Genomic DNA, 25,294 nt, shown 5'->3' with positions numbered 1-25,294 from the left:
TAGCAAAGGGCAGTCAGTAAGAAACAAGAAAACTCAGCAAGTTTGTGCTACAGCAACTAAAAAGTAACGCACTTAAAGTAAGTTTATGGGGTTTTAATATGCTTAACAGAAAGATACATGAAATCTTTTACGTACTGCTTAACCTGTTAACCACCACACTGGGCTACAAACTCTGTTTCTTTGTGAATTAAAGTGTCATGAGCTGTCTATGTCTTCCGTGCCTGCCCATTCACATGTTGAGGCCTTAGCCCCCAGGTAGTTATGATAGGAGACCACTAAGGAAGGCAATGAGGTTAAAGTGGTAGAAAGGGGGGGGGGTGTCCCATTTTTATTAGTATCCTTGTAAGAAAAGACACCAGAACTGTCTCCCTCTTGACCCCAACCACATTACACATGAAAAAGGGATGTGAGTCAAAAGGTAAATGGCAAAAGCCTATATACCAAGAGGAAAACTTTGGAATAAAGCAGTCCTTGCTGATAGGTTCATCTCCTGAGGTCAAGTTTCTATTGGGTTACCAGTCTGTGGTAATTTTTTACATTAGTCCTAGCAGGCTAAGACAATTAAGCCCTGAAGTCTTCTGGAAAAGCTTTCAAAAGGTTAAGTTCTAACTTAAAATACAAACATAGGCCTTACTCTGTTTTTCCTTCTCCTTTCTTCCTGTTGACGAGAATAAAAATGTTATAAGAGAGCCACTGACCAGGTTTAGTTTTTAGTAAAATTCTAGACAATGTACCTGTGTCTATTTGTGACGGGGCTCTGGTTATAACCCAGAATAGCCTTGAACTGGCTACATAGCCCAGGCTAGCCTCAAATCTGTGTCTTCTCTGTCTTTCTGCCCCCCACGTGCTGGGATTATAGATCCGTACGTGGGAGGATGGTAGAGTTGCACATAAATTCTTTAAAGGCACAGTAGAAACTCAGTGAACCTTCGTTCAAAGTAGAGGTAGGTATAAAAGTCATGTTATCTTTTACCTAGTTCCCAAGCAATGCACCAACTGCTCCTGCGTAAGGAATGAGTAGAGGGATGAGATGCTCTCTCCTCCTCCCCTCTTCCTTTGAACTTTTCATTAGTTTCAGAAATCTTCCTAATAAATTTTGTTTAGAGAAACAGAAATACAAGTAGAAGACGTGTATTTCTAGGAGACACATCTATGGACACATTTGCGAAGCAGTTGCTGGACTGGGTTAAATGAGGTGGAAATATCTACTTTTACTGTGGGAAGCACTACCTGGCGTCCAGGACTGAATAAAAAGGCAAAGTCAACTGGGCACTAGAGCACTGTCTCTGTCAGCGTCTCCACTGCTGAATTGAATGTGGCAGCTGCCTCCCTCTCCTCCTCCCATTCCCTTCCACGACGGACTTTACCCATCAACAGTGAGCCAAAAGAAACCCCTCCTCAATGTGTCAGGTATTCTGTCACACACACAGGGAAATGACTAAACAGAGCTTTACTGCTCAATTCTAATATAATTTTTAAAAGGTATAAATTAAAATTTGTCTACTTATGTAAAAGAAGCAAATTTTAGCATTTCAAAAGAAAGTGTTACTGAAAAATTATAAACTACCATTAAATCAAAGTATATGGTCTCACCAAAATATTATTCTATCAAGAAATGGAGCAGAGGGCTAGAGAAATCACTCAGCAATTAAGAGCACTGGCTGCTCCTCCAGAGGACCTAGGTTAGTTCCTAGCACTAACATGGATGCTCACAACCATCTGTAAACTCCAGTTCCAGGGCATATGGGCACAAACATGGTGCACATATAGAAGTAAAGCATCAATAATGTTTAAAATGCCAAGGAGCAAAAAGAATGCTGTTCTTGTAATACTGTAACAACAGGTTAACAGAGGAGCTCACCTTATAAATAAAAGACTGTTAAGCTCTCAAAATTAAGCCCTTTCAAGTGCATGCTAAAAGGAGGTCACTTCCTCTATTACAGAATGTCTGAAATTCACAAAATAGATCACACTCTAAAAACATGTTTTGTTTTTTAAGTTTAGAACACTGATCACATTTGATCACTGGGGAAAAAAACCACCACCACCAACACAAATTCACACACCCATATACATACACAGGTTTTTAAATGGTGGCTAGATTTCCAGACTGGGCCACAAGAACTACTGATACAATAAAGGGCGGAGAGGGGGCTTTGAGACCACTAAGCCATATCAATAGAAACTAAGACTCTAAAATAGTAGGATGCTTCAAACAACGCTGATGTGGTACATAGGAAATTATTCCCCTGTCATGTTCCAAGTTGGGTGGTAGGAGACTAAATTAATCACTGGCCATGGAAGCGGAGGTGTGGAGACAAGAGAAAGGAGCAGGAGTGCCTGGTTCGGTGCCTGATACAACCTTTAAGGTTGGGTTTGCTTGTGGATTTTTCCACTCTATAAAAAATCAATTTTATCTTTGTTTGAACACCTACAATATTTCCTTTTTTATATACACAAATGCAATTAGAGACAATCAACTGATAAGGAAATTTTACACACAGAACTTTTAAAAAGATGGGAGGCAAAAAAACAAAACCAACCAACCAAACAAACAAACAAAAACCCAGGAAGATTCTGAACAGAGTGGGAAGGGAAGAGTAAACCTTACTAAATGCTGCTGGATAGAGTGGAGGGAAGAAACAGTAAGAACCTGAGAACCTAAAAAGATGCTGGAGGCATGAGAGAGGTGGGGGAGGGGGCAGAGGAAGGGGACCCAAACACCTAGGGTATCCCTAAAGGGAAGAAAACAGATGGCAAAGAGCCTGCTCAGTCCTGCTGCTTGGGAGCACAGCTGGCACCACACAGCTGGTCTGGGGCTACAACAGCAGTAATCGTGGTAACCAGCACAGTATCAACAGCTCCTACACACCAGGCATTCTTTGAGAGCTTTTTGTTGCCACAAACGTCTGTCTTCAAAGCTGCTGTTAGATTTTATAGTCAAGAGTACAATGGTTTGTCAAAAATCATCCAAACAGTACACCCACCAGAATCAGGTGTGTTCTGCTGAAGCACCAGGGCCATCACACAGACACACACACACACACACACACACACACACACACACACACACACACGCTCATAGAAGAGTGACAGGTGGCAAGGGCTAAGAGTGTTCCATCACCACTTAGTACCTCTTTGTAAAAGAGAGGATCACAAGTAGGAAATGTCAGGAATTTGGCACCCATTTGACATATACATTGGGAAGACAACAGTAAAAAAGCCAGATAAAAATAGGACAAAGCTAGGGAGGTGGTGGCACATCCTTTAATCTCAGCACTAGGGAGGCAGAGGCAGACAGATCTCTGAGTTCTAGGCCAGCCTGGTCTACATAGAGTTTTCCAGGACAGCCAAGGCTACACAGAGAAACCCTGTCTCAAAAAAAAAAAAAAAACAAATAAAAACTCTCTATAGGACACACAGGTAGGGTTTTGTTTTTTTGGGGGGGAGGGGGGAGGGAGAGTTCTTTCAAGACATTTTTACAGTATTTAGAAGATATTTAAGTGTAATGGAGAGTTTGAAGGCTTGAAAGAGGCTTTTTGAAAGGATCCTATTTGTGCAGATATCTGAGAACACTAAGGAAGTAAGGTATAGGGACCTAGAAAAACCACTACAAGCAGAAGAAAGAACACAAAGGGCAAGGCCACAGAGAAAGAAGCAAGACCAAAGCAGCTAGAAAAGAGAGACTGGGAGGAGAAGGAGGAATGGAAAAGCAGAGGTACCGAGGGGTCATTCACACACCAGACCTTGGCAGGGTCTGTGCTTTTGCTCGGAGTAACATACATATTCTGAGCATGATCACATTTAGATTTTAAGAAGACTGCTTTAGATGAATTACTCAGTGCTGGAGGTGAGGAGACCAAGCAAGGAGCAGGAACAATAACCCAGGCAAAGGAGGATGGTCCCCTGAATCAGGACAGAGATAGTAGCCCTAGTGAAAGGGTCAGACCTACGTTACTTTTGAAAGGTAAAGCCTTGGGGAGTTGCTATTGAGCAGGACTAGCACAAGGGAAAAAGATCAGATCACAGTCACTACAGTATTCTGTAGCTGTAAGAATCCGAGAGATGTTAGTATCTGAGAAGAGGAAAGCTATGGGCATGTCAGGGTGCAGAAGGCAAGTAAAGACCCGTTCATGGGACTACGAGATGGCTCAGTGGTGAAAGCACTTGCCAAGCAGCCTGCTGAATGCTATCCCTAGTCCCCACATGGTGGGGTCAGAACTGACTCCTGAAGTCCCCCTCTGACCTCCACCCGTGGACTATGGCTGGCAAGTACAAGCATGTGCATGTGTGTACACACACACAATATTTAAAAATAAAAAAACAGATCAGAAGTTCAGCTTTGGAAATGGTAAGTTTAAGGCAGCTATTACATATGGAAATGTCGTGTGAGCATTATCTGTAAGCTAGGAGAGGTCTGGCTAAGGGGTATGCATTTAAGAGCCTCAGCATGCAGACAGAATTTAGTCCTCTATCTCAATGTACCATCAGTCTACAGGTTTTTCTTTTTTCCCCAGGGGAATGGGAGTTGGGGGCTTCTATTTGTGAGGATTTACATTTTATGACTTTTTTTTCTTAAATAGAACTACCCCAAAAATAATCTGAAAAGGTTATTCTAAAACCTGACTCTGTTTTAGTCTAGACAGAGAACTACAGACAACGAAAGAATGCTGAGAATGGGAAAACCGAGGTCTCGCCCAGGGAAGAGCTCATCAAGTGGCTGTCCAGTACACACATACAAGGAAAGGGACATTATATGGACTGTGGCTGTCCAGTACACACATACAAGGAAAGGGACATTATATGGACCGTGGCTGTCCAGTACACACATACAAGGAAAGGGACATTATATGGACCGTGGCTGTCCAGTACACACATACAAGGAAAGGGACATTATATGGACCGAGCAGGTGGTGTTTCTAGTTCAGAAACGAACACATACATAAGTGTGTATGTAACAATTAAAGAAAAAGAGGCCATGAAATGAAAGAGAGCAAGGAGGTTATATGGAAGGGCTTAATGGGAGACAAGGGAAGAAGGAAATAATGTGATTATATTATAATCTCAAGAACTAAAATAAATATTTTAAAAACCTGACTCTACTTTGATTAACATATATATATATATATATATATATATATATATAAATTCCTTAGATTCTTTTATAAATTCAATACTTGTTATGAGGTTTTAGGAATCTCATTCACATTTTTGTTTGCTGGGTTGTGATGGTGCACGCCTTTAATCTCAGCACTGGGGAAGCAAAGGCAGGCCTATCTCTGTGAGTTTGAGGCCAGCCTGGATTACAGAGCGGGCTCCAGGACAGGCAGAGTTACACAGAGAAACCTTGTCTCCAAAAGAGGAGAGAGGGGAGAGGGAGGAGAGAGGGGGGAAAGAGAGGGAGGGACGGGACGACACACGACAGATTTTCTGTCTGTCTTTAGTTGTTACTCTCACCTGTGTTGCAGTGAAGACTAAATAATAGATCAACAGCACTCAATGACTGAAGAACGGTGGAACCGTGGACAAGCCACTCGGAAAGGGCACTCCTGTTCTCTCACTGCATCGCAAAGCTTTGTAAGCCACAAAAAGAGCATAAACAAGTCTGTAGACTGTCTTTTACAGGTTGCTTAGTTTTCTCTGAACATTTACAAATTCAGTGTCTCTTCACCCACAACAGTGAAGAGAATAAAATTTTAAAAGTAGACATTTCACAATTACTACTGAAAGATTCACAAGACGCACAGATAGCAGCATTCTAAACTCAGTGGCCTTGGACATAGTAGATTATGAGTGAAATCTCAAGGGTACAGAGAGTTGTTTGTTTTGTGATACAGGGTCACATCTGTAGCTCAGGCTGGCCTAGAGCTTACTAGGTAGTCCAAGCTAGCCACAAACTCATAGTAAACCTCTTGGCTCAGCTCCTAAGTGTTGAGATTACAGACATGAGCCATCATGCCCAGCTCAAAACTGATTTTTTAGAGCATATCCTAACATGGATTTTCTCAAGTTAAGAATCAACAACCTGGATGAAACACACTGAGGTCAGTTTCCTTAGGAAGGCACACAACAGTCTTCTCTCACCTTATCATGTTCATAGGACAAAACTCTCCCATATAGTTCAGTCTGGTAAACTGTGGTGGTAGGGTTACAGTTTGAATATGCAATGTCCCCAGGTTCATGCTGATGCTATTTTGAGAGGTTCTGGAAACTTGAGAGGTCAGGCCTACTTGGAAGAAGGAAGTCACTCCAACAACAGGTTGTTAGAGTAACTACTCCTGTCCCCTTCTTCTTTCCCTCTCTCTTCTTCCTATCTACAATGAGGTAAAGACGTTCTCCTTACCTTAGATGCCAGCTGCCATGATGTGGCACAGGCCCAAGAAACTATGCCTTGAACCCTGTGAGAGTGTGAGCTAACCATTCGATCCCTGTAAAGATGAAAGCCCCTGGTGCAGGAAGACATGCACATTGTGAACTGAAAAGCACAACGTAGAAAGACTGCATTATCATTCTGAATAGTGTTTGTAAATAAGAAATGCTGTGGGATGGTCTGTATGTCAAATGTGTTGCTGATTGGTCAATAAATAAATCACTGATTGGCCAGTGGCCAGGCAGGAAGTATAGGCGGGACTAACAGAGAGGAGAATTGAGAGAACAGGAAGCTGGGTGAGGGAGACACTGCCAGCCGCCACCATGACAAGCCGCATGTGAAGATGCCGGTAAGCCACGAGCCATGTGGCAAGGTATAGATTTATGGAAATGGATTAACTTAAGCTGTAAGAACAGTTAGCAAGAAGCCTGCCACGGCCATACAGTTTGTAACCAACATAAGTCTCTGTGTTTACTTGGTTGGGTCTGAGTGGCTGTGGGACTGGCGGGTGTCAGAGATTTGTCCTGACTGTGGGCCAGGCAGGAAAACTCTAGCTACAAAGAAATAAAAATGTTTTGCAGCTATATAACAAAGACACCTATTTTTCTTCAATAAAATTAGCTCATTTTTTTTAATGCTATGTCTATGTTAATTAAGGTTTTTTACGGCCTTTAAATGCTCTGTAAGTTGTGCATGAGAAGAATAGGATTAGTTGTAAAGAGGGACTGTTGGAAACACACCTGAAGTCTGGAATCAGAAGTTGTAAGAAGGCTACATAAGGTGTTGAGTGGCAGGTAATAGACTATCAGGTCCATATAAAGAAAGTTGTCTTTTGAGGTACATACACTTCTAAAGGAAACTAGGGAATCAAAATGTGGATGATGTATGTCTGTGAAGCACCATACACTAGGCAGATTCAGATCTGCACAGCTCAAGACCTACAGAAGAACAGGAACAGAACAAAGAGTGAAAGCAGTGCAAAGGCTGATGTAACAAGTCAACCCGCCACCACACAATCTGCGACAGTTCCAGTACTGGGACTAGCTTTAGCTGTGCTTTTAACAGAAAATGTGCTTCAGATGGCACTAATACAACAAAATCCAGCTTTTGTTTTTTGGATTAGATTTATTCATTTTATTTGTGAGTGTTTTGTCTACATGTATGTATGTCATCACATGTGTGCTTAGTGTTGGTGGAAGTCCTAAGAGGACATCGGATCCTCTGGAACTAGAATTATGGACAGTTGTACGCCACCAGGTAGCTGATGGGAATTGAACCTGGGTGTCCTCTCCTGCAAGAGCAATAACTGGTCTTAACTGCTGAGCCATCTCACCATCTTCCAGGTTCAGCTTTAATACATCTTCACAAATTAAAAATGAGAAATGAGGCACATTCTATAGATTTCAAAGAGATTCAATAATTTTTGTCCTATGGAATACCACTGACGATCTCAACTTAACCTCATTGTGAGATTAACAGATCCAAAATCTGTTAAAAACAAAACAAAAAACAACAACAACAAAAAAAAACCCAAAAACCAAAAAACCCCGAAGTTGACATCCTGCAGTGGTCAAGCACGTGTCTAGCATATGCAAGACCCTGACCTAAATTCCCAGTGCTATTTAAAAAAAAAAGAAAGAAAGAAATAAGCAAGGGCTGCATCTGTAGCTCAGTAAAGTGCTTGCCTGGCATGTGTGAAGCCCTAGGTTTAATCCCCAGCACTGCATCCACTAGTCATGGCAGAACACACCTATAACCCGGATACTGAGAAGGTGGAGACAGGAGGATCAGGAATTCAAGGCCATCCTAGTCTATGTGAAACCCCCATCTTTAAAATACACACATGCATACATCATAAATAAATACAGAACAAAACACACCTAAGATGACCTGACACTGTTACAAAACTGAAGGAGGGCAAAGAGGTAAGGTGACCAGGAACCACGGCTACAGCAGAGTGGCTAGAGGGTAGTCCATGTGATACTCTACAATACAGTGGACATTAATGCAGTGAATGCTTCTGTGAGTCAAGTACCACAAACAAGACAAGTCCTCACACTCTAGGAAATGAGCCTGCAAGAATATAGAACAGCAGCTCTCAGAAACTAAAAAATAGAAACAGAAAACATGAAATGTTGCAAAGGGGAGTTAAAACACAGAATAAAGACAGGAGATGTAGCTGGTGGGAACATGAAGCCTTGATTTCCATCTAGCACCCCAGAACAGAAATATGGGGGCAGGGCCCTCAAGTGTGATTTGTAAACACTGTAGAGGCAATATACATGAAATACACAAGAAAAAGCCCACAACTTGCTCTGTGAGGGGCAGAGGGAGAGACGCAAAGGGTCTTGCTCTGCAGTCCAGACTCTAAACTTGTGACTCTCCCAGCCTGGCCTCCCAAGTGCTATGACCACAAGTGTGTACCATCACACCCATCTGTTATTTCATTAGCCCTTTTATTTTTATTTCTAAATTAGTCATAAGGCCGAAAAATATAAAAAATTTAAAGGGCCCACTGGATTCAGATGCTAAACATTTAAAAAATACTTTCTTTTTAACTGTGCACTAAAGCATGGATGGAGAAACCGCTGACTAAAAGAAGAGTATTATAGCCTCAGACTGATGATGATCAACTTCACAACTATCGAGGGAAGTCAAACATCCAGCAAATTATACCATGGGGGTGGGGATGGAAATGGGACACAGAAATGAGAGCTGAGGTCTGATCAACAGATTCCTTGGCAGGCAGGTTGCTGGCAATGTTGACAGGAGCCATTTCCATAATACAATGGTAAGAGAAACCTGACTGTGTGGGTGAAGAGGGATGAAAGGAGACCCGGCATGGACAGCCCTACTGCGTTGGCTTCAAAGGCAAAGGGAACCCGGCAGAAATGAAGAAGGCAGGAGGACTGTGACTTTTCCACAGGTGACATGCATACTACACACAGATGGGAGACCCAACAGAGAAAAGTCAATGATTCCGAGAAAGGGGAGAGCCTTGACTGATGGTGGTGTGCAGGAGATCCTCTCCTTGCTGTTTCAGTTTCTCACATGTCCTCTGAAAACCATAGGGAATCCTCTCTTCTTCCCACCCCCATGGTGACTGAATAGCAAGTGTGGAGTTCTGGCACAGATTGCAGCACCTTCCTACCTCACTCTCTTGGGCTCTGTTCTCTGAAATCATCAATGGATAAATGTTTTCTTGAGAAAGGGACAGTGAATGGCAGGCAGGCACAAGGGAACCTCTGGTCCTTGGTTCAGTCTCAGGGCTGGGGAACAGCTCTCCTTGACTCTCACCTCCACTGTCTGAACTCTCAGTTCCAACCACTGAGTCATTCCATCTTTGTGAAAGGTGGCATGTGTTAACAGCTAAAGAGTTTTCTCAGAAATAAAGGGATGTCCAACCGCCTCTTCTCATGGACACAGTTTCTTCTTCTTTCCTGTCTCAGATGCACTGGTGTTCAGCAAACTAGAAAAGCTGCATCTACAAATAGCAAGGCAGCTCCTGTGATAACGGCCATCAGCCCTTGCTAATGCCTTTGGTCTGTGTGAAGCCTTGTTGAAAGGTTTCATAGTCCTAGGCTTCCTCTTTGGACCAGTGTGGTAGTTAGAATGTAACTGGCCCCCAAAAGCTCACAGGGAGTGGCACTACTGAGAGGTGCGGCTTTGTTGGAGTAGGGGTGACCTTGTTGGATGAAGTGTGTCAATGTGGAGGTGGGCTTTGAAGTCTCATATGTGCTTAAGCCGTGCCCAGTGTTTCAGTTCTTCCTGTTGACTGTGGGTCAAGATGTATGGTTTACAGCTCCCTCTCCAGCACCATGTCTGCCTGTACACCACCATGTCCTGCCTTAATAGACTAAACCTCTAAACTATAAGCCACCCCATTAAATGTTTTCTTTTATAAGATTTGCCATGGTCATGGTGTCTCTTCAAAGCAATAGAAACCGTGAGACAACCATCTTCTCATTGAACTGTCATTGGCCAAGAACACATGCCTAAATATTATTACCATTTATCGTCCAGAAAGGCACAGAAGTTTCAAAAGCATCATATTCTGGCTCCTGTGTGTTTAGTAGTCCTCCCTCATCTCATCCCACTATCTTTACTTATAAGCAGTAAAAACGAGCAGGCATCTTCAGTACTTTGCTTAGACATCTTCTTAGCTAGATCTCCCAACTTACTAGGCACAGAACCACAAATGACAGTACTGCTAAACTCTCTGCCACTACACAGCAAGGATCCCCAATTTCATTCCTGTTAGCCCTCATGGCAATCCCCTCAAAGTCTTCAATTAGAAATCTTCAAGATACAGTAACCTTCTCCTTAAAGTTCACTGCCCTGTCTCCAAATCATGCCTGTATTTTAGACTTGTGCTGTAGAGCACCCCTTTTCTGCTACCAAAACCCATAGTTCCCTACTTCTGTGTAATAAACCCCTCTCAAACACAGCAGCTTAAAGCAACAGCATCCCTCACACTTAAGAGGAAATCCAGCTGGGTTAGTGGGGTGCTTCTGGCTTGGGGTCTGTTTCTCGTAGGGTTGCCATCCATGTGTTGGCACCACATCTTAACTAAAGCTCATTCACCTGGCTGTTGGCCCTAATCATCAGCTCCTCGCCACATGGGTCATTCCATGGAGCTACTGAGAAGACAGCAAGTTGTTCCCCCAAAGGACAGACCCAAAGAGAAAGCAATGGGAAGGATGAGCTCTTGAGAGCAAAGCTGGTCTCCACAGCCACATTTACTGTCATATTCTAGTCCCACAAAGTCATTAAGGGAAGAAACTGCACAAGGGCCTGGATGTGAGCAGGTGCAATCACCAGGAGCAGCATCCTGGATGTTGTCTATCACAGTCTAGTTAAAGCTCACTCAATTCTGAAGCACTACAGCAAGGTTTGAATCTTTTTGAAAGACAGAGTTCTGTCACATGACCTATTTTGGCCTCCAGCTTGCCTCCTGAGTTCTGGGAATACAGGCACCATACTCAGCCTAGGTTTGAATCTTGCTTCCTTGTGCGAAGAGAAAAGAAGGTAACAGTTGTGAATAGCTAACCCAACACTTCATCTGTAGGAAGCATCTGGTGATTCCTAGTCTCCTCTCCATTCCAATCTCAGCTGTCTTAATAATCTTGACATTTACTCTGTCAGTGGATATCTGTAAATGAATGGCATTGAGTACCACACACAATGATTTTCATTTTCAGTGAGTCCAGGACATTTACTTTTAAATTTGATAAAAATCAGAAGTTAAAAAAATATAAACATCTGCAAATAATGAGACCTAACAGGAAGATCACACAGCAATTGCTCCCCCTAAAAATATATCCTACTAACACCTCTCCCCTTTGCTTTATTGTACCATTTAGGGAGACTTTCAGCTCATCTTAACCCAAAACATTTTTTTGGTCTAACAGTAACTGTAATAACTGTAACTACATTAAACAAAATAATCATTAAGAATCTTTGGATATCTGCTTTTCTGGACTGGTGAAATAGCTCAGTGAGTAAAGGCACTTATCATCAAGCCAGACAACCTGAGTTCAATCTCTGGAATCCACATGGTGGAAGTAGAGAACCAACTCTGTACACACACACACACATTAAATTTTTTTCAAATTCCCTAAAGAATATCATTTTAAAACAGTACTGGGAAGTAACTGCACCCATTTTTAGATGCGAGACAACAGCATAAAGATCGTATGCCTTAAGGACCACAGAACCAACTAATGACTGAGCCAGCGATGGAAATGTAACCAGATGTGACACAATGCACAACAGAGCCACAGCCACTGGGCCTGATTTCCAGGAATGTACAGACCTTGTTAAAACTGCTACATATTAAGCAGTTCATTTCATACTCACGAAAAACAATATAACAGTTATTTTAAATAATGTACACCCAGCCTTAATTCAGTTAGCTTCTGAATGATCTAGAGTCTAAGACCAAAGCTAGTAGACCCACAGGCATTCAGACTCAGAGCAATGCCGAGCAGTGGAATACAAACCCAGGATCTCAAGTGGACACTGCTCCACTGACAGCTCATTACACCTACATGTCATATCTAGCCAGCCTTCTTTCTGTGCAGTGTTTGTGAAGTGCCTAGTCTGCGCTAGACTTACACTCTAGGCAGCATGTGTTCTCTTCTTTAAAAAAGTGAAGACTATCAGAAGAAGCATGTGAAGAGCAGCAGTAGCTCATGTTCATATAGGGATGTCATTTTTAAAAACAATCCATATTTCCAGATCCAAGAAAGTGGGGGAGAGTAAGTGACTACCATTCCTAAGATGCTTTTTGTCGATGGAACAAAGGACCTCACAAAGTGACCTCCAAAGTCTCTGGCCCATGTGTAGACCACATAAACACATGAGTCTCTACATACTTGGTTTCTTCTCTAATTTATAAACTGTATAACAGCAAAGCACTACACTCTGGTTTGAAACATGGCAAATATACTTAAGAATACTCAAAGTTAAAGGCCACATTAGAACAATCATAAAAAAACAGCTTTCTTGTGGAGTCAGAAGCTGGCCACCATTAACATTTCTACAGAAGACACTCAGTTAACTAAAGTCTATCCTCACTGCCAACCCTTCATCCCCAAATCTTTTTTCTCTCCTGTATGACGGCAATGGAAAAAGGTCTCCCTCATCATAGTCTTTCTTCGAACCATCCAAACCCAAATTTTAAACAAGTGTTTCAAGATACTACATGCGTGATACTGTGCTGAAAAACTGCCAAGAGTTTTCTAGGCTCAGCAAACAGTGACTTAATGTTCAAGGTCCTCCAGTGTATCCACCACACATCTCTTCCATGCCTGTCACTTGCAATGATCACTGGTGTCCTTGTTTCCACCCAAATTTTGCACTCTTGCTTCTTTTCACTCTACAAATGTCCATTATATGTCTAGGGACATATAATAACCTGTAACTTCATGAAGGAAGAATATCAATTGGTAGACACAGTAAAAAAATAAAAGAAAAATAAAAATTGAGACTAGAAGACAGACAAGAAAGGAATCAGCACATATGTAGGCTACTCCTTTCTGACATCTGAGAAAAGGGCAGTGAAATGGCTAAGTGCTGTGGCCTGGAGGCAACAAGTCTGCCTGATATGTTCAGATATTAGATGTCAGTCAGTATGACACCCGTGGAGCAAACAGAGAAAGGCTTCTAAAAAAACGGTGCCAACACTTAAGCAGGAGAACCAACAATAGGGCCACCAAGGCCAGTGTAGGGCATGTGACTTCCAATGCTGATTGAGATATGAACTACTCAGAGTTTGGGTGAGAACAGCTACAACACATGACATTCATTCTGGGGCTGAGAATATAGATCAGTGGTCCAGTGCTTGCCTACAATACATGAAGCCATATCTCTATCGGTGTCAGTTCTTCTGCCTATTGCTAGGGTACTCACTACTGCAAGCTACAGTTCACAACTAACCACAACCATCTCTCTAGACCAGTGGTTTTCAAAGTGTGTTTTCTACCTGCAGCATCAGCATCATGGGAAACTTACTAGAAATGTAAAGTTCCAGGCCCACTCAGATCCAAGGAATCTAAAGCTGGAGGCAGAGCTCAGCCATCTGAAATCTTGATGCACAAGTACGCCTGAGATTGCTGCCACTACCCAATGGGTTCATTAAAGCTCCTTGTTCTTCTGAGAGACTACCAAAATAACCCCATCTGGTTCATCTCCCCTTGTCGCTGTCTTAAAAGGACAGCTCATGAATGCTTGTCCACATCTGTTCCCAATCCTACCTTCTACTCCCAAGAAGTGAGGTCAACAGTATCCTCAGCAGACTCGTCTAAAAATCCACCCTCAATTCTTCGATGCGCCCTACCCCTTTGCTCTAAAGGAAGCCTGACAGCTCCTGAGAATACAGCTGTTTCTGCAGCAAAAGCTGTTCGCCTGCTTTGGCAGAGGCAAGCATCCTCCTTGCTTCCCAGCACAGCTTCCAAACCCCTACCCTGCCCTCATCCAAACTGCACATCTTTTAAAAGCAGTTACACTTACTGACTTCCTAGTCTCAGTCCTGTCTTCAATTCCATTGTTTGTCTACTTTTCGGGACTTGGACATTCATACTGAACCAACATCTGGCCTCCTAGGATTTGCTTTCAATGTTTTTAGCACCAAATATATTTTTCAACTCTTCACCTGAACCACCTACTAGCATCAGGCTAACACCACCATCACCTCTTACAATGTCAAGCATCTAAAGAAGAGTTTGTGTGTGCTGGTTTCCCACTACAGCAGTTTTCAGCCGCCTTATGCTTCCCAGTCTACAAAGCAACTCCATCCTTTTTCCTGTCTTTACTCCCCATCATGTCCCTCCTTTCTTCCTAGGGCAGCTTAGACGCAACAGTCTAATACTACTCATTACACCTTTCCTCAGGCCTAACAGCCGTAGTATTCGGCACTCCTTATATTCAAGGTTCAGCTACGTTCATGGGACACAACAGAGAAAGAAGATAAAACCAGAAGACCTCCATGAAACCAATGTCCCCATCCAACCTGGCAGTAAGGCAGATGCCCTCCTTGCCATTAGAGACCTGTCTACCGGGCTGGACGAGACATATTCTGCTCCTGTACTAGCCTTTTTCTTTCTAGCACCCAGTATTTCTCCACCTCTACTTTGATCTTTCCCACTGACATGACACATGCCTGACACTTACCTTTGTAAAAGCCCTTCAGTCTACATTTCCCTGCAGTTACTGCCCAATTCTGTTCTCTGCTCAACAGTGTTCCTAGTCTCAACATCTACACCTACCAATTAACAATGCAGTTCATGCCAATAGTCTCCAAAATAGCTTTTCCTAGTCTCTAACCTAACACCCTACCAAGGCCAATGTCAATTACTTGGTCTTTTTACCCAAACCTAGTAGCACTTTCTTCTCCAGGCGACTCTGTCTAGTTTTCCCCTAGCCAACCCATTCTTTTCAGTCACTTTTAGAGACAAGTCAGGGTTTTGATCTCAGCCTATTCTCTATTACATTTAATCCCCAAGCTTTAAATATTCACCAGTATACACAATGAACCTCAACCTTCTACCTACAACTCACACGTCTCTTCTGAGCTCCAGATCCACTTACATACCTAATAGAGAGCACAAATACAAAAAAAAAAAAAAAAAAAAAAGCCATAAAAACAGTCCTTTCCATTCTAATTCCTCAAGCCAACAGCTGAGTACCTACGTTTCTCCATCTTAACACATATCCAAAACTTGCCTGCTGGGTCTAGCGAGCTAACCCTTCAGACTCCCAGCTTCTTGCTTAAGAGTCTGGCAAGAGCTTCCACTTGCTTTCCCTTCTCTCTTCCCAAAGAGAGCCACACACTTAAGACCTGCCAACACTGGCCATTCTAATCCTGGGCAAAGTTCAGATTTCTCCCACAGGCAGCGAGAGAGGTGGCCTTCCCAAGCTCTCCAGACCATCCCCTTTCTGTCCTCTCCACCCTAGTCACATCTCCCTTCCAGTCTCAGCTTATTCCTACCTGATCCCCTGCTTGTAGTGCTTCCTTATAGGCCCCAAAAGTAGTTCTTCTTCACTCGGTCTCGTTTACTCCAATGAAACTCTCCATGGTCACATTTCCTTGTTTCCTTGAGTACCTAAGAGTTACCAGAGCTTTCCTCGATGTGTTCAATTTGCTCTCTGTTACCAGTTTAAACAAGGAAAGAAAACCATCTATGTATGGAAGACTCCCCACTTTGCTTGCTGCTCTTCTGCCACCCACAACACAATGAATGGAACACAATAATTTCAGCTAATGTACATTAACTGCTTAAGTCTTATTATTAACATAATAACCTAAGAGCTTACTGAACTTTCTTCTTTTAATGTGTCTGGCTATACTGTGTGCAGGTGTGTGTGTTGTGTGTGTGTGTGTGTGTGTGTGTGTGTGTGTGTGTGTGTGTAGGGGCCTGCAAACAACCCCAGGGTTGACATCGCTTCCTTTTAAACAGGGTCTCTCACTGGCCTGGAGATTACCAATTAGGTGAGACTGCAAGGCCAGAGACTCGCAGGGATCCATCTTCCTGTCTCTGTTTTGACTTCCCAGTGGGGGAAAGTGCTATTACCATGCCTGGTATTTTCATATAATCATCAAGTGTTTTATTGACCAAGCCATTCCCCAAATCCAGTTATCCGGGCATTCATTCATTCATTCATTCATTCATTTGAAGATAGACTATCGTTCTGTTGTTCAGGATGCCTAGAACTCATTCACTATGTACACCGGCTGGTTTTGAACTCAAAGCAATTCTTTTTCCTTGGCCTCCCAAGTACTTGCATTACAGGTATGAGATCTCACCTGGCTTTCTAAGATGTTATGTACTAACCCAAATTTATTCAGATTGTAAACTCTGCAATAACAAAGGAAGCCTTTTGTCATCTATCTTTCTACTATATAAATCTGATGATACGTCACCTTGCTTAGATCCATTAGTAGATCTTCATTAGAATAAGCAGTCTCCTATGTTTTGGTTTGTTTTTTAACACAAAGTCTTGTTTTATGGCACAGGCTGGCATGAAACTCTCAGTCCTCATGCCTCAACCTTCCAGAGTCTGGGGTTACAGGAGCACACCACCACGGCTGGCCCAGTCATTCTCAAGTGCTTTAGATAACCAAGAGTCTGTAATGTTTCTTACCAATAACTGCTATTCTACTCAGGCCCTGCACACAGGTTTTATGGAATTCTCTAAAGTTCTACACACATCTACACTCACACAGAAAGAGAGAGGTGGGGGGAGAAGGAGAGAGGGAGAGGCAGAGAGGGAGAGGGAGAGAGGGAGAATATGAGTGTGTGTATGTGTTTTAGTAACCTATTGTCCTTTAGAAAATCCTTTTAATTCCTCAAGCCACTATTTATCTCTCTCCTTCTGAGCTTGTCCTACTCCCAAAGCCAATCCTACCTTCTCAGAGCACAAGCAAGTATCCTCTGTACTCTTATATACTCCACTTCTTTTACTCTAATGGATGTCCTCAGTTCAACTTTCAACATGGGTGTACTCTACTGTATTTTATATTCTTGGAATACCTGAGATCAAACCCTGAGCCTTGACCACTGAGCTATACTCCCTGTCAGAAGTCTCTGTATTTAAACCAATACGAACACAGCTTCTCCCCACTGAATTCCTCAGAGTCAAACTTCTGCATCTACTGTTTCTATCTTATTCCCTTGCCTCTCCCCCATGGACTCCTACCTGACTCCATTACCGGCAACTTTCTGTCCTCATCATTCACGCAAAATGACTCCTGTTAAAGTCACTAGCGACCATCATGTTGCTGACCCCCAATCTCTTACCTTGGTTTCTACATCCTGGGTTTACTCCTGAAGAATAGGCTCCCTGCTTCCTGTCGGGGCTTGTCCCACTCCATCAGGAACTAACTTCCTTTCTTGCCCTCCATTTCCTCCTGAAGCCATTCTCATTTTAAGCATGCAGCTTCAGTGACACTTTATGCAGTTTTTCACAAAGTAAACCTCTACTTTTCCATGGTTTCCTGGACCTAGGTAGACAGCTACCTAAACAATATTTCCTCTCTGAACATCTTAAAGTTACCCCCAAAATATTAATTTCCAAATCAAGCCCATGATGCCCTTCACCTTTCCTCCTACAAAAGCCTGTCACTCATCCACACCATGGCAACGCCCTGCCTATTTTACCTCTGAGTCTCTCTCCCAAAGTCCCACTTACTGGCCTTGTCCCCGAGGCCGCTTCACTACAGTCACTGCACTTCGCTGCATGTTTACTCTGCTTTAGTCTGCATAGATAACTCGAAAACAATAAAAAGAAAACAAAAACCAACTATAAATTCTATTTCACGTACTCCTAATCCCATTTAAAGTCTTTTACGGCTCTTCACTGCCAAGTACCCATTTGTAGTACCCAGCCTTATGTTATCTGAGCTGAACAGTTACTACATTTTGTGATCATTCAATTTACTATTGTCTCATTCTCTAGTCCTATACACCAATTAGAATGGCAAGTGGAAGGTGGTCACTAAAAAAATTAGCATATAACTTTCCATTTAAGAGGTGCTGTTATTATTGCCTCATATTTTCACAGAAACTACATCACTAGTCTACCCGTCCTGTTTTGGAAATCTGAACCTAATACTCTGAAATGTTGCACACTAATGCACAGCACAAGCGAGGCCGACATTCAGCCTAAGATACCCACGGGTTGCTGCTATTCATTCTAAAATGGCCGAAAAAGACTTTTTTTTAAGGACTCCACGAACATTTCAAGAATGTTCCCAAGCACTATAACATCCTTTCCACAACCTGCAAAGCATGGCTCAAGGAACCAGTGGTGGTGAAACAGAATTCAAATCTCCTTATTTTCCCTACTCTGTTCCTGGGTCGTCATCCTGAGTGCAGTGGTGCCAACAGGAAACCACTGAACAAATAAGAGAGACGTTAGGAGTGGTGCAGTGTGCTTCAGGACACACATCCTGACTGTAACTCACACTTGGCTGCTTTCTAGTCTGTAAAATGCAGGGATGGAGAACTTCCAGAGTTGTTAAGGACTGCAAGTGGTACATCTATGTCCATCAGACATGTGAGTACTCAACAGGCTACTTAAAGAAATAAAAGCCATTCTTTAAGAGATGAGGTTGAGTTTCTGGCCTTGCCATTTGCTTAGTAATACGAACTCTCTCTTGATCTCTTCTCCCTCACTTGTGCAGTAGTGACATCCTATCACAGCAATGCTGTGATAATGAATAAAACAATGCAATACATAAAAGAACTTTCTTGACTGAATAAAATCAGATAACAATCCCTATTGTTATATACACTCTTCATACACTGGATTTACTCTTTAAGGACACAAGATGTCTTTAACTATCTTTGTATTTGCAAGAGGTGGTTCCACTCATTTCAGGAGCTCCTTAAATACTGGATGAACTGATTTATTAAGACAGAATTGACTGATGACCAAACAGTTCAAATGAGATAGATCTACAAGTCCAGCCATACACCATGTAGGTAAGAGCTCCCACTGCAAGACAACCAAACTCAATTCGGATTGGAGAGCAGGCAGTGTCTTCTGGGAATTTTGGAAAGTGCGGTATAATTTTGTTTACTTGATAAAAATCACATAATCATCAAGCAAGCATGTTTGCTTAACATAGGAATCAGTTCTTTCTGTCTCTTTCTTCCTTGCCTTCATCATTTGAGATTATGAAGACAGGGTGAATAAATGACATAAGGACTCTCCATAGTATGGCACATACTCCCAAAAGAGTTGAAAGGCAGCCGTAATGAGGGCTTCCTACCCACTAACACTTGAAATATCAATAAGGGTGACTATTTCACATAAAACTAATTTGTGTTTGTCAAAGTTCTCCCTATGTGAATTCAAGGACATCCTCAACACAATGGGAAAAAAAAAATTCAGGGATGGTTTGCAGTCTGTTTATGCAAATATTCAAAGCAAAAGGATGGCCAGCAAGAGCAAGAGCAGGGTGATGCATGCCTATCTCAGCAACTGGAAGGCGAAATGGGGGAACCAGGAGTTCAAGGCCATCTTTGTCTACTCAGTTTGAGACCACCCTTGGCTACATGAGACTGTTAAAACAAAGGAACAAAACGAAGCACACACCGGTGTTGTGTGCTAGTTATTTACTGAGCATCTACAGTGTGCCTATGCCATGTCATGGGTGTCTCATAGGTCTTCTCAAATCATGATAATCATGTGGTATGAATTAATTTCCCTGCACAACAAATGAGGAAACTGAGGTTTGCAGGTTAAGTAACTCGTTCACAGCCACACAATTGGGAAGGGTACAAGTAGCATTCAGTGAAGTCCCTAACACTCCAACTCTTCATTAGATCAGGGTGGCCAGCTTTCCTGTCTCTATCCTCCTCCTCCTCCAGTGCTGAAGTTACAGGTACACACTGCCACACCCAAATTTTCCTTCACATGGGTGCTGGGGATCTGAACTCAGATCCTTATGCTTGTACAGAAAGTACTTTATCCACTGAGCTATTCTCCATCCCTGGAAATTAACATTTTTATTTTTATGAAAAGGGCTTGGTGATACACATCTTTAACCCCAGCACTCGGGAGGCAGAGGCAGAAGGATCTCTGTGAGTTCAAGCCCAGCCTGTTCTACACTTTTGAGTTCTAGGACTGCCAGGACTACATAAAGAGACCCTGTCTCAAATAAGTAAGTAAACAGATGGATGGATAGATGGATGGACAGACAGACGGATGGACGGTTGGGTGAGTAGTGAAAGTTTATGGCACACAGTGACAACTGCAGATGCAGATGGTCAACACAACCAGGGGAATCACAAGACCCTTTGGCTGTTCCAGTTCTCTTGGCACAACAGCATCTCAATGCAGCATGTGGTGTATTAGTTGGCAAGCTGTTCTAATATAGTAACTGGACTAAGAAAAAATACATGTGTAACAGTAAGCCACAGAAGAAATAAGGAAGGAGACTGTCAGTGTCAGTTTCATCAAGCCTAAGTAAGCTGAAATGAGATTAATTCAATTCCTATCCCTTCATAACCTCTCTTAAAAACAATCAAAAGATAGAAGAGCACATCCTTCCAGAGAAGGACGTGGATCAATCTCCCACCCAGCGAAAACTACTTAGTGTGCATTAGTGTGCCAGCAAACCTTCGAGTTCTCATAAATACAGTACTACAAAAATAAATCAATAGAGGGGAGGAAATTACATTTCAAGGTCATATTCAAATGGAAAAGAGAAACAGATAAAGAAGCCTCCCCAACATGCCAGACAGATACACACTCTGATCCAGCTCCATCTTCACAAACACTGCTAAAATGTTGGCTTCTGGCATTTACAAATGTAGCTTCCCAGAGCCAAGTAGGTTCCTACATTTCCAGATATCTGGGATGAAGGGCAAAGGGCAAAGTGAAACTTCCAAAATCTGGCTAGTAGCCAAAGGCATCACATGGACTAATAGTCTCCCTTAGCAACACACAACAGCTGTCTGCTCAAGACAGCTATCGCCATCTTTACAAGGGATTACTGATGTTAGTTAGTGTTTTTGCAGCTAAAAGCAAAGGGGGAAGAGGACTCTGAATTCTTTTCCCTGACATTTTCCTAAAAGTTTTTATAGTTACCATTTATAAACTTCTTTAACTATAGAATATTCACTCTATCACAAATTACAATGTCACAATTACCAGAAAATTAAAAATAAAGTAAGGTACATATTAAGTTCTGGATTTACAAATGTAAAATGCTTTATAATGGCTGGTTATTAATTACTATTCCAGCTGCCATGGGCCTTGTTTCTAACTATGAGCAAGACATTCTTTGTGACTTAATTAGTTCCCTCATAGTTTTAGTAACAACAATGACCTATTTCACAAGACAACTGTGAAGGACATTAATTATTAGATTAAAAACTCACAAAAGCTTATTAAGGACTGTGCCATCTACTGGTGCTATCTATAGATGTAGCTTGATTATCAATACATGAGACGCAAGCCCATCCTGACCCACAAGAAGACTGCCACTCCTGAAACCTCCAGCTCACGTCATCTACCCACTTGCCTTCTCCAAACCTACCAAGCCCAGGGGACAGCACTGCTCTGGGAGCTCAGCCCTTGCACGAAGTCTAACAAGATAAACAACATTTAGAAACCAGACTCTAATATTATAATCTGCAGGGTTCAAAGGCCCTCACACCTGTTCGAGGAAGGGCTGTGGCCTGTGCTCTGCGGAGCCTCTGTGCAGGAACAGAACCTCAGCTTTCCACTCCTTATATGTGCAAGTGCAAGCCTCACCACAGCACTCTACTCACCCAGAGGTACATCATGGCAGAGCCGCTGCAGACTCAGCTGGCGTTGAGCCTGGACTGCAAAAAGGCACTTCAGTGAACCAGAGGAAAAAGGACACCAGAATGGGGGGCAAAGGATCAAGTGGAGAGAACCCCTAAAAAATCACTTGAGCTAAAAATCCTCTTTAAAAAACACACACACCAGTTTTCTCCCCCCTCCTCCCTCCTCTCCAGCCGACTGTTCTGTTGTTCTCTCCTCCCTCTTACCCTCCCTCCACCCCCCCTCAGGGAGTTCCCGGCCCAAGTGTCTAAACTGGAGTGTACAGCACTCCCTCTCTGTATTTGCCTTCAGGGAATCTCTGTGTCATTCTCCTTCTACAGGCACAATCGCCACTCACAAAGAGTATTGCAAAAGGCAGGGCTGGGCGGCATTGGTAATGAACAACCAGCACCAGGTTCTAGTGCTAGACACAAATCAGTTCAAATGAGTGACACAACCAACAAACTCTGCCCTCCAAGATCAAGACAAATGCACCAAGCTTGCCCCCTGTCCTGATTCTTTGGTCCCCTGGCAGAGGCCAGGCACGCACACAGAACCCTTCCGTGATACTGGCCTGGGGCCCACTATGCTTTCTGTCACTTCACCATTAAAAATCCCCATCTATAAGATTGTAAAATACAGGAAAACTTACATACACGCTTTTTAAAAAGGTTCTCTTTTCTTTCTTTTTAAAAAAGGCTTTTCATCTTCATCATTCCTAGTCCTTGCTGTCATCACTACTGTCCCTACTTAACACAGCCTTGTGTCTCAAAGGACCAGCAACAAGGGCTTTTACAGTCACATAGCTCTTGGGTCTCTAGCATGCTACACAGACTCTACCTGAGCATGTGGACAGGGTAGGGGGTACAAGGCCTGGGTCTAAATTCCTCACCCAAAAAACCCAGGTGTAACACTTGGTGGAGCTGCAATTAAATAAAGGCATATTTACCGTTTAATACTCTGCCACAAATCCTGCTCACCACGTTTTCTAATTTCAATTTAAACACTGTGTCTTCTGCATGCCAAATATTCTACCCATTATGACCACTGATGAGTAAGAACTAGCAAATCACTTGTCCTGGTGCTTTTCATTCCAAAAACAGCTCAATTTGCCCCCATCCGTCAATGCCCACACACTTTCCTGGCCTCCCTGACTCACTTTGCCACGTTTAAACTTAAAGGCACTCCCACCTCAAACACGCAGGAGTCAGAGGCAGGAAGAAGATCCTACAGTCTGAAGCTAATCAGCCAGGGCTACAAAGTGAAACCAACCAAACCAAGGCCCACCCTACTGGCACTTGACTCCCCTCCTGGACCTGGAGCTTCTAACACAGCATCCACCACCTCTACAGCAGGTATGTCCATACAAATCTTCTCTGTATCCTTCGGGTACAGTTTATCTAATTCTGGCCCTGGAGTCTTTTGCATAGTGATTGGCATAGAGCTATAAAGTATCCTCAAAATGTTACTGTTTTTGAGGAATATTCTGCTTGGTTAACTTATTTAAAGTAAACCAAAACAAAACTGAAAACAAACAAAAACGAAGTCTACTGCCTTTCAAGTACTTCTGACACAGCTGTTTCAACAGCTCCCTCCAGCTTGGGAAATCTCTGAGTAAGAGATGCAAGAAGTCCCAGGAAGGCGAGGGAGCGATCTCCTGCACTGTTGCCGTGCTGCTCTGGTCCCACACGCCTGGAAAATGAGTCAGGGCCTGGTCCCTCCTAGTCCCTATTCTGCTGCTTCCACTCTAAGCATGGCCTCTGCAGGGAGCCTATAACAATTTTCGTTCGCTCCCTCCCTCCCTCTCTCCCTCCCTCCCTCCCTCCCTTCCTTTCTTCCTTCCTCCCTCCCTCCCTCCCTCCCTCCCTTCATCAGCTCTGTCTGACTTGGTGGGCTGGGGCAGGGTTCTTGGCTTTGTCTAGAGCAGTGATTCTCAACCTTCCTAATGCTGCGACCCTCATGTTGTGGTGACCCCCAATCATAAAAGTATTTCATTGCTACTTTATACCTGTAATTTTGCTACTGTTATGAACCATAACCTTTTCTGTTCTTCCCACAAAACCTTCTCTGCTTCTTCTGAGGACAAGGTTGCCTCCTTCCTAGTATAAAAGCAGAGTAAAAATTTCTAAGCTTAAAGCTGACACTGAATTTTTGTTTTAAATTTTTTTTAAATAAGGAAACAAATATTTTTCTGAGAAACTCTCCAATCCTAAGAAAACAAATCTTAATTAAACAAGCTGTTATTTAAAATCTTTAATATGTCCACAGCTACTCAGTACATGTAATTTTCCTGTCTCACAGTCAATGATCTAAATTTGAAGTCACCTGCCCTGGCCCTCACCTATGAGAAATACACATGTTAACATCACATTAAGAAACTGTAGTTAGGGGAAGGGTGGGGGGTAAGACACGGTGTCACTGTGTAGCCCAGGTTAACACTGAACTCACAGCAATCCTTTTGCTTCAGCTTCCTAAGTTCTAGAAGTACTAGCCTATGCTACCACACCCAGCTTAAGACTTTGTTGTTATTCTTTAATCATTCATCAACTGTGGCATCAATAAAACAAACATAATCAAGTACAAATATTCATACTCTCATTTTAAGGGATAAGAAAAAAATAAAAATGTATCTGTGGCCAGGTGAGGTGGCACACACCTTTGGCCTCAGCATTTGGGAGGCAGAGGCAGAAGGAACTCTGTGAGTTCGAGGCCAGCCTGGTCTACAAAGCGAGTTCCAGGACAACCAGGTCTGTTACACAGAGAAACCCTGTCTTGACAAACAAAACAGTCATAAAGCAGAGAAAATCACATGGGAAAAATCCTCAAAATGAAGCAAGAAAAGTCTAACTATGTCACAAAAATCAGAAAACCACCTTTACAATTCTCACAGGTAGAATCACTTAGAAACACCTTTGAAACCATATGAAAATTTTTATTTTAAATGTATGCAATTCTTTCTTTATTATAACTTTTCAATTAGGTGGACAGTCAGAAAATAAACTGCTGTGTTGTTTCACAAACAGCAAGGACACGGACAAGCCAAGGGAATCTTCTGTGTTCATGCCCATGCATGCTCACATTCTCTACCTTTAAACAAAAGAAACAAAGAAGCAGGAGAAAAAA

At 42.6% G+C, this 25,294-nt stretch overlaps 1 protein-coding gene across 23 annotated transcripts in view; it reads right to left on the bottom strand.

The window, feature by feature from the left end:
- Positions 1 to 25,294, bottom strand: part of Rbfox2 (RNA binding fox-1 homolog 2) — a 247,547-nt gene that overhangs the window by 107,219 nt on the left and 115,034 nt on the right. Inside the window, exon 1 of one of the 23 annotated variants that reach the window (XM_059247151.1) lies at positions 22,156 to 22,380. The exons of the other annotated variants lie outside the window; for them this stretch is intronic. Within the exon in view, the coding sequence (XP_059103134.1) occupies positions 22,156 to 22,170 (15 nt within the window). The 5' untranslated portion in view covers positions 22,171 to 22,380. Of the gene's footprint in view, positions 1 to 22,155; positions 22,381 to 25,294 lie in introns of those variants that run through there. 23 annotated transcript variants of the gene reach the window in all.

Source organism: Peromyscus eremicus, chromosome 20 (genome assembly GCF_949786415.1).
Source record: "Peromyscus eremicus chromosome 20, PerEre_H2_v1, whole genome shotgun sequence".
Classification (NCBI taxonomy): domain Eukaryota; kingdom Metazoa; phylum Chordata; class Mammalia; order Rodentia; family Cricetidae; genus Peromyscus; species Peromyscus eremicus.
The sequence above is the reverse complement of the archived record's forward strand: the minus strand, read 5'-3'. Positions and strand labels throughout refer to the sequence as shown.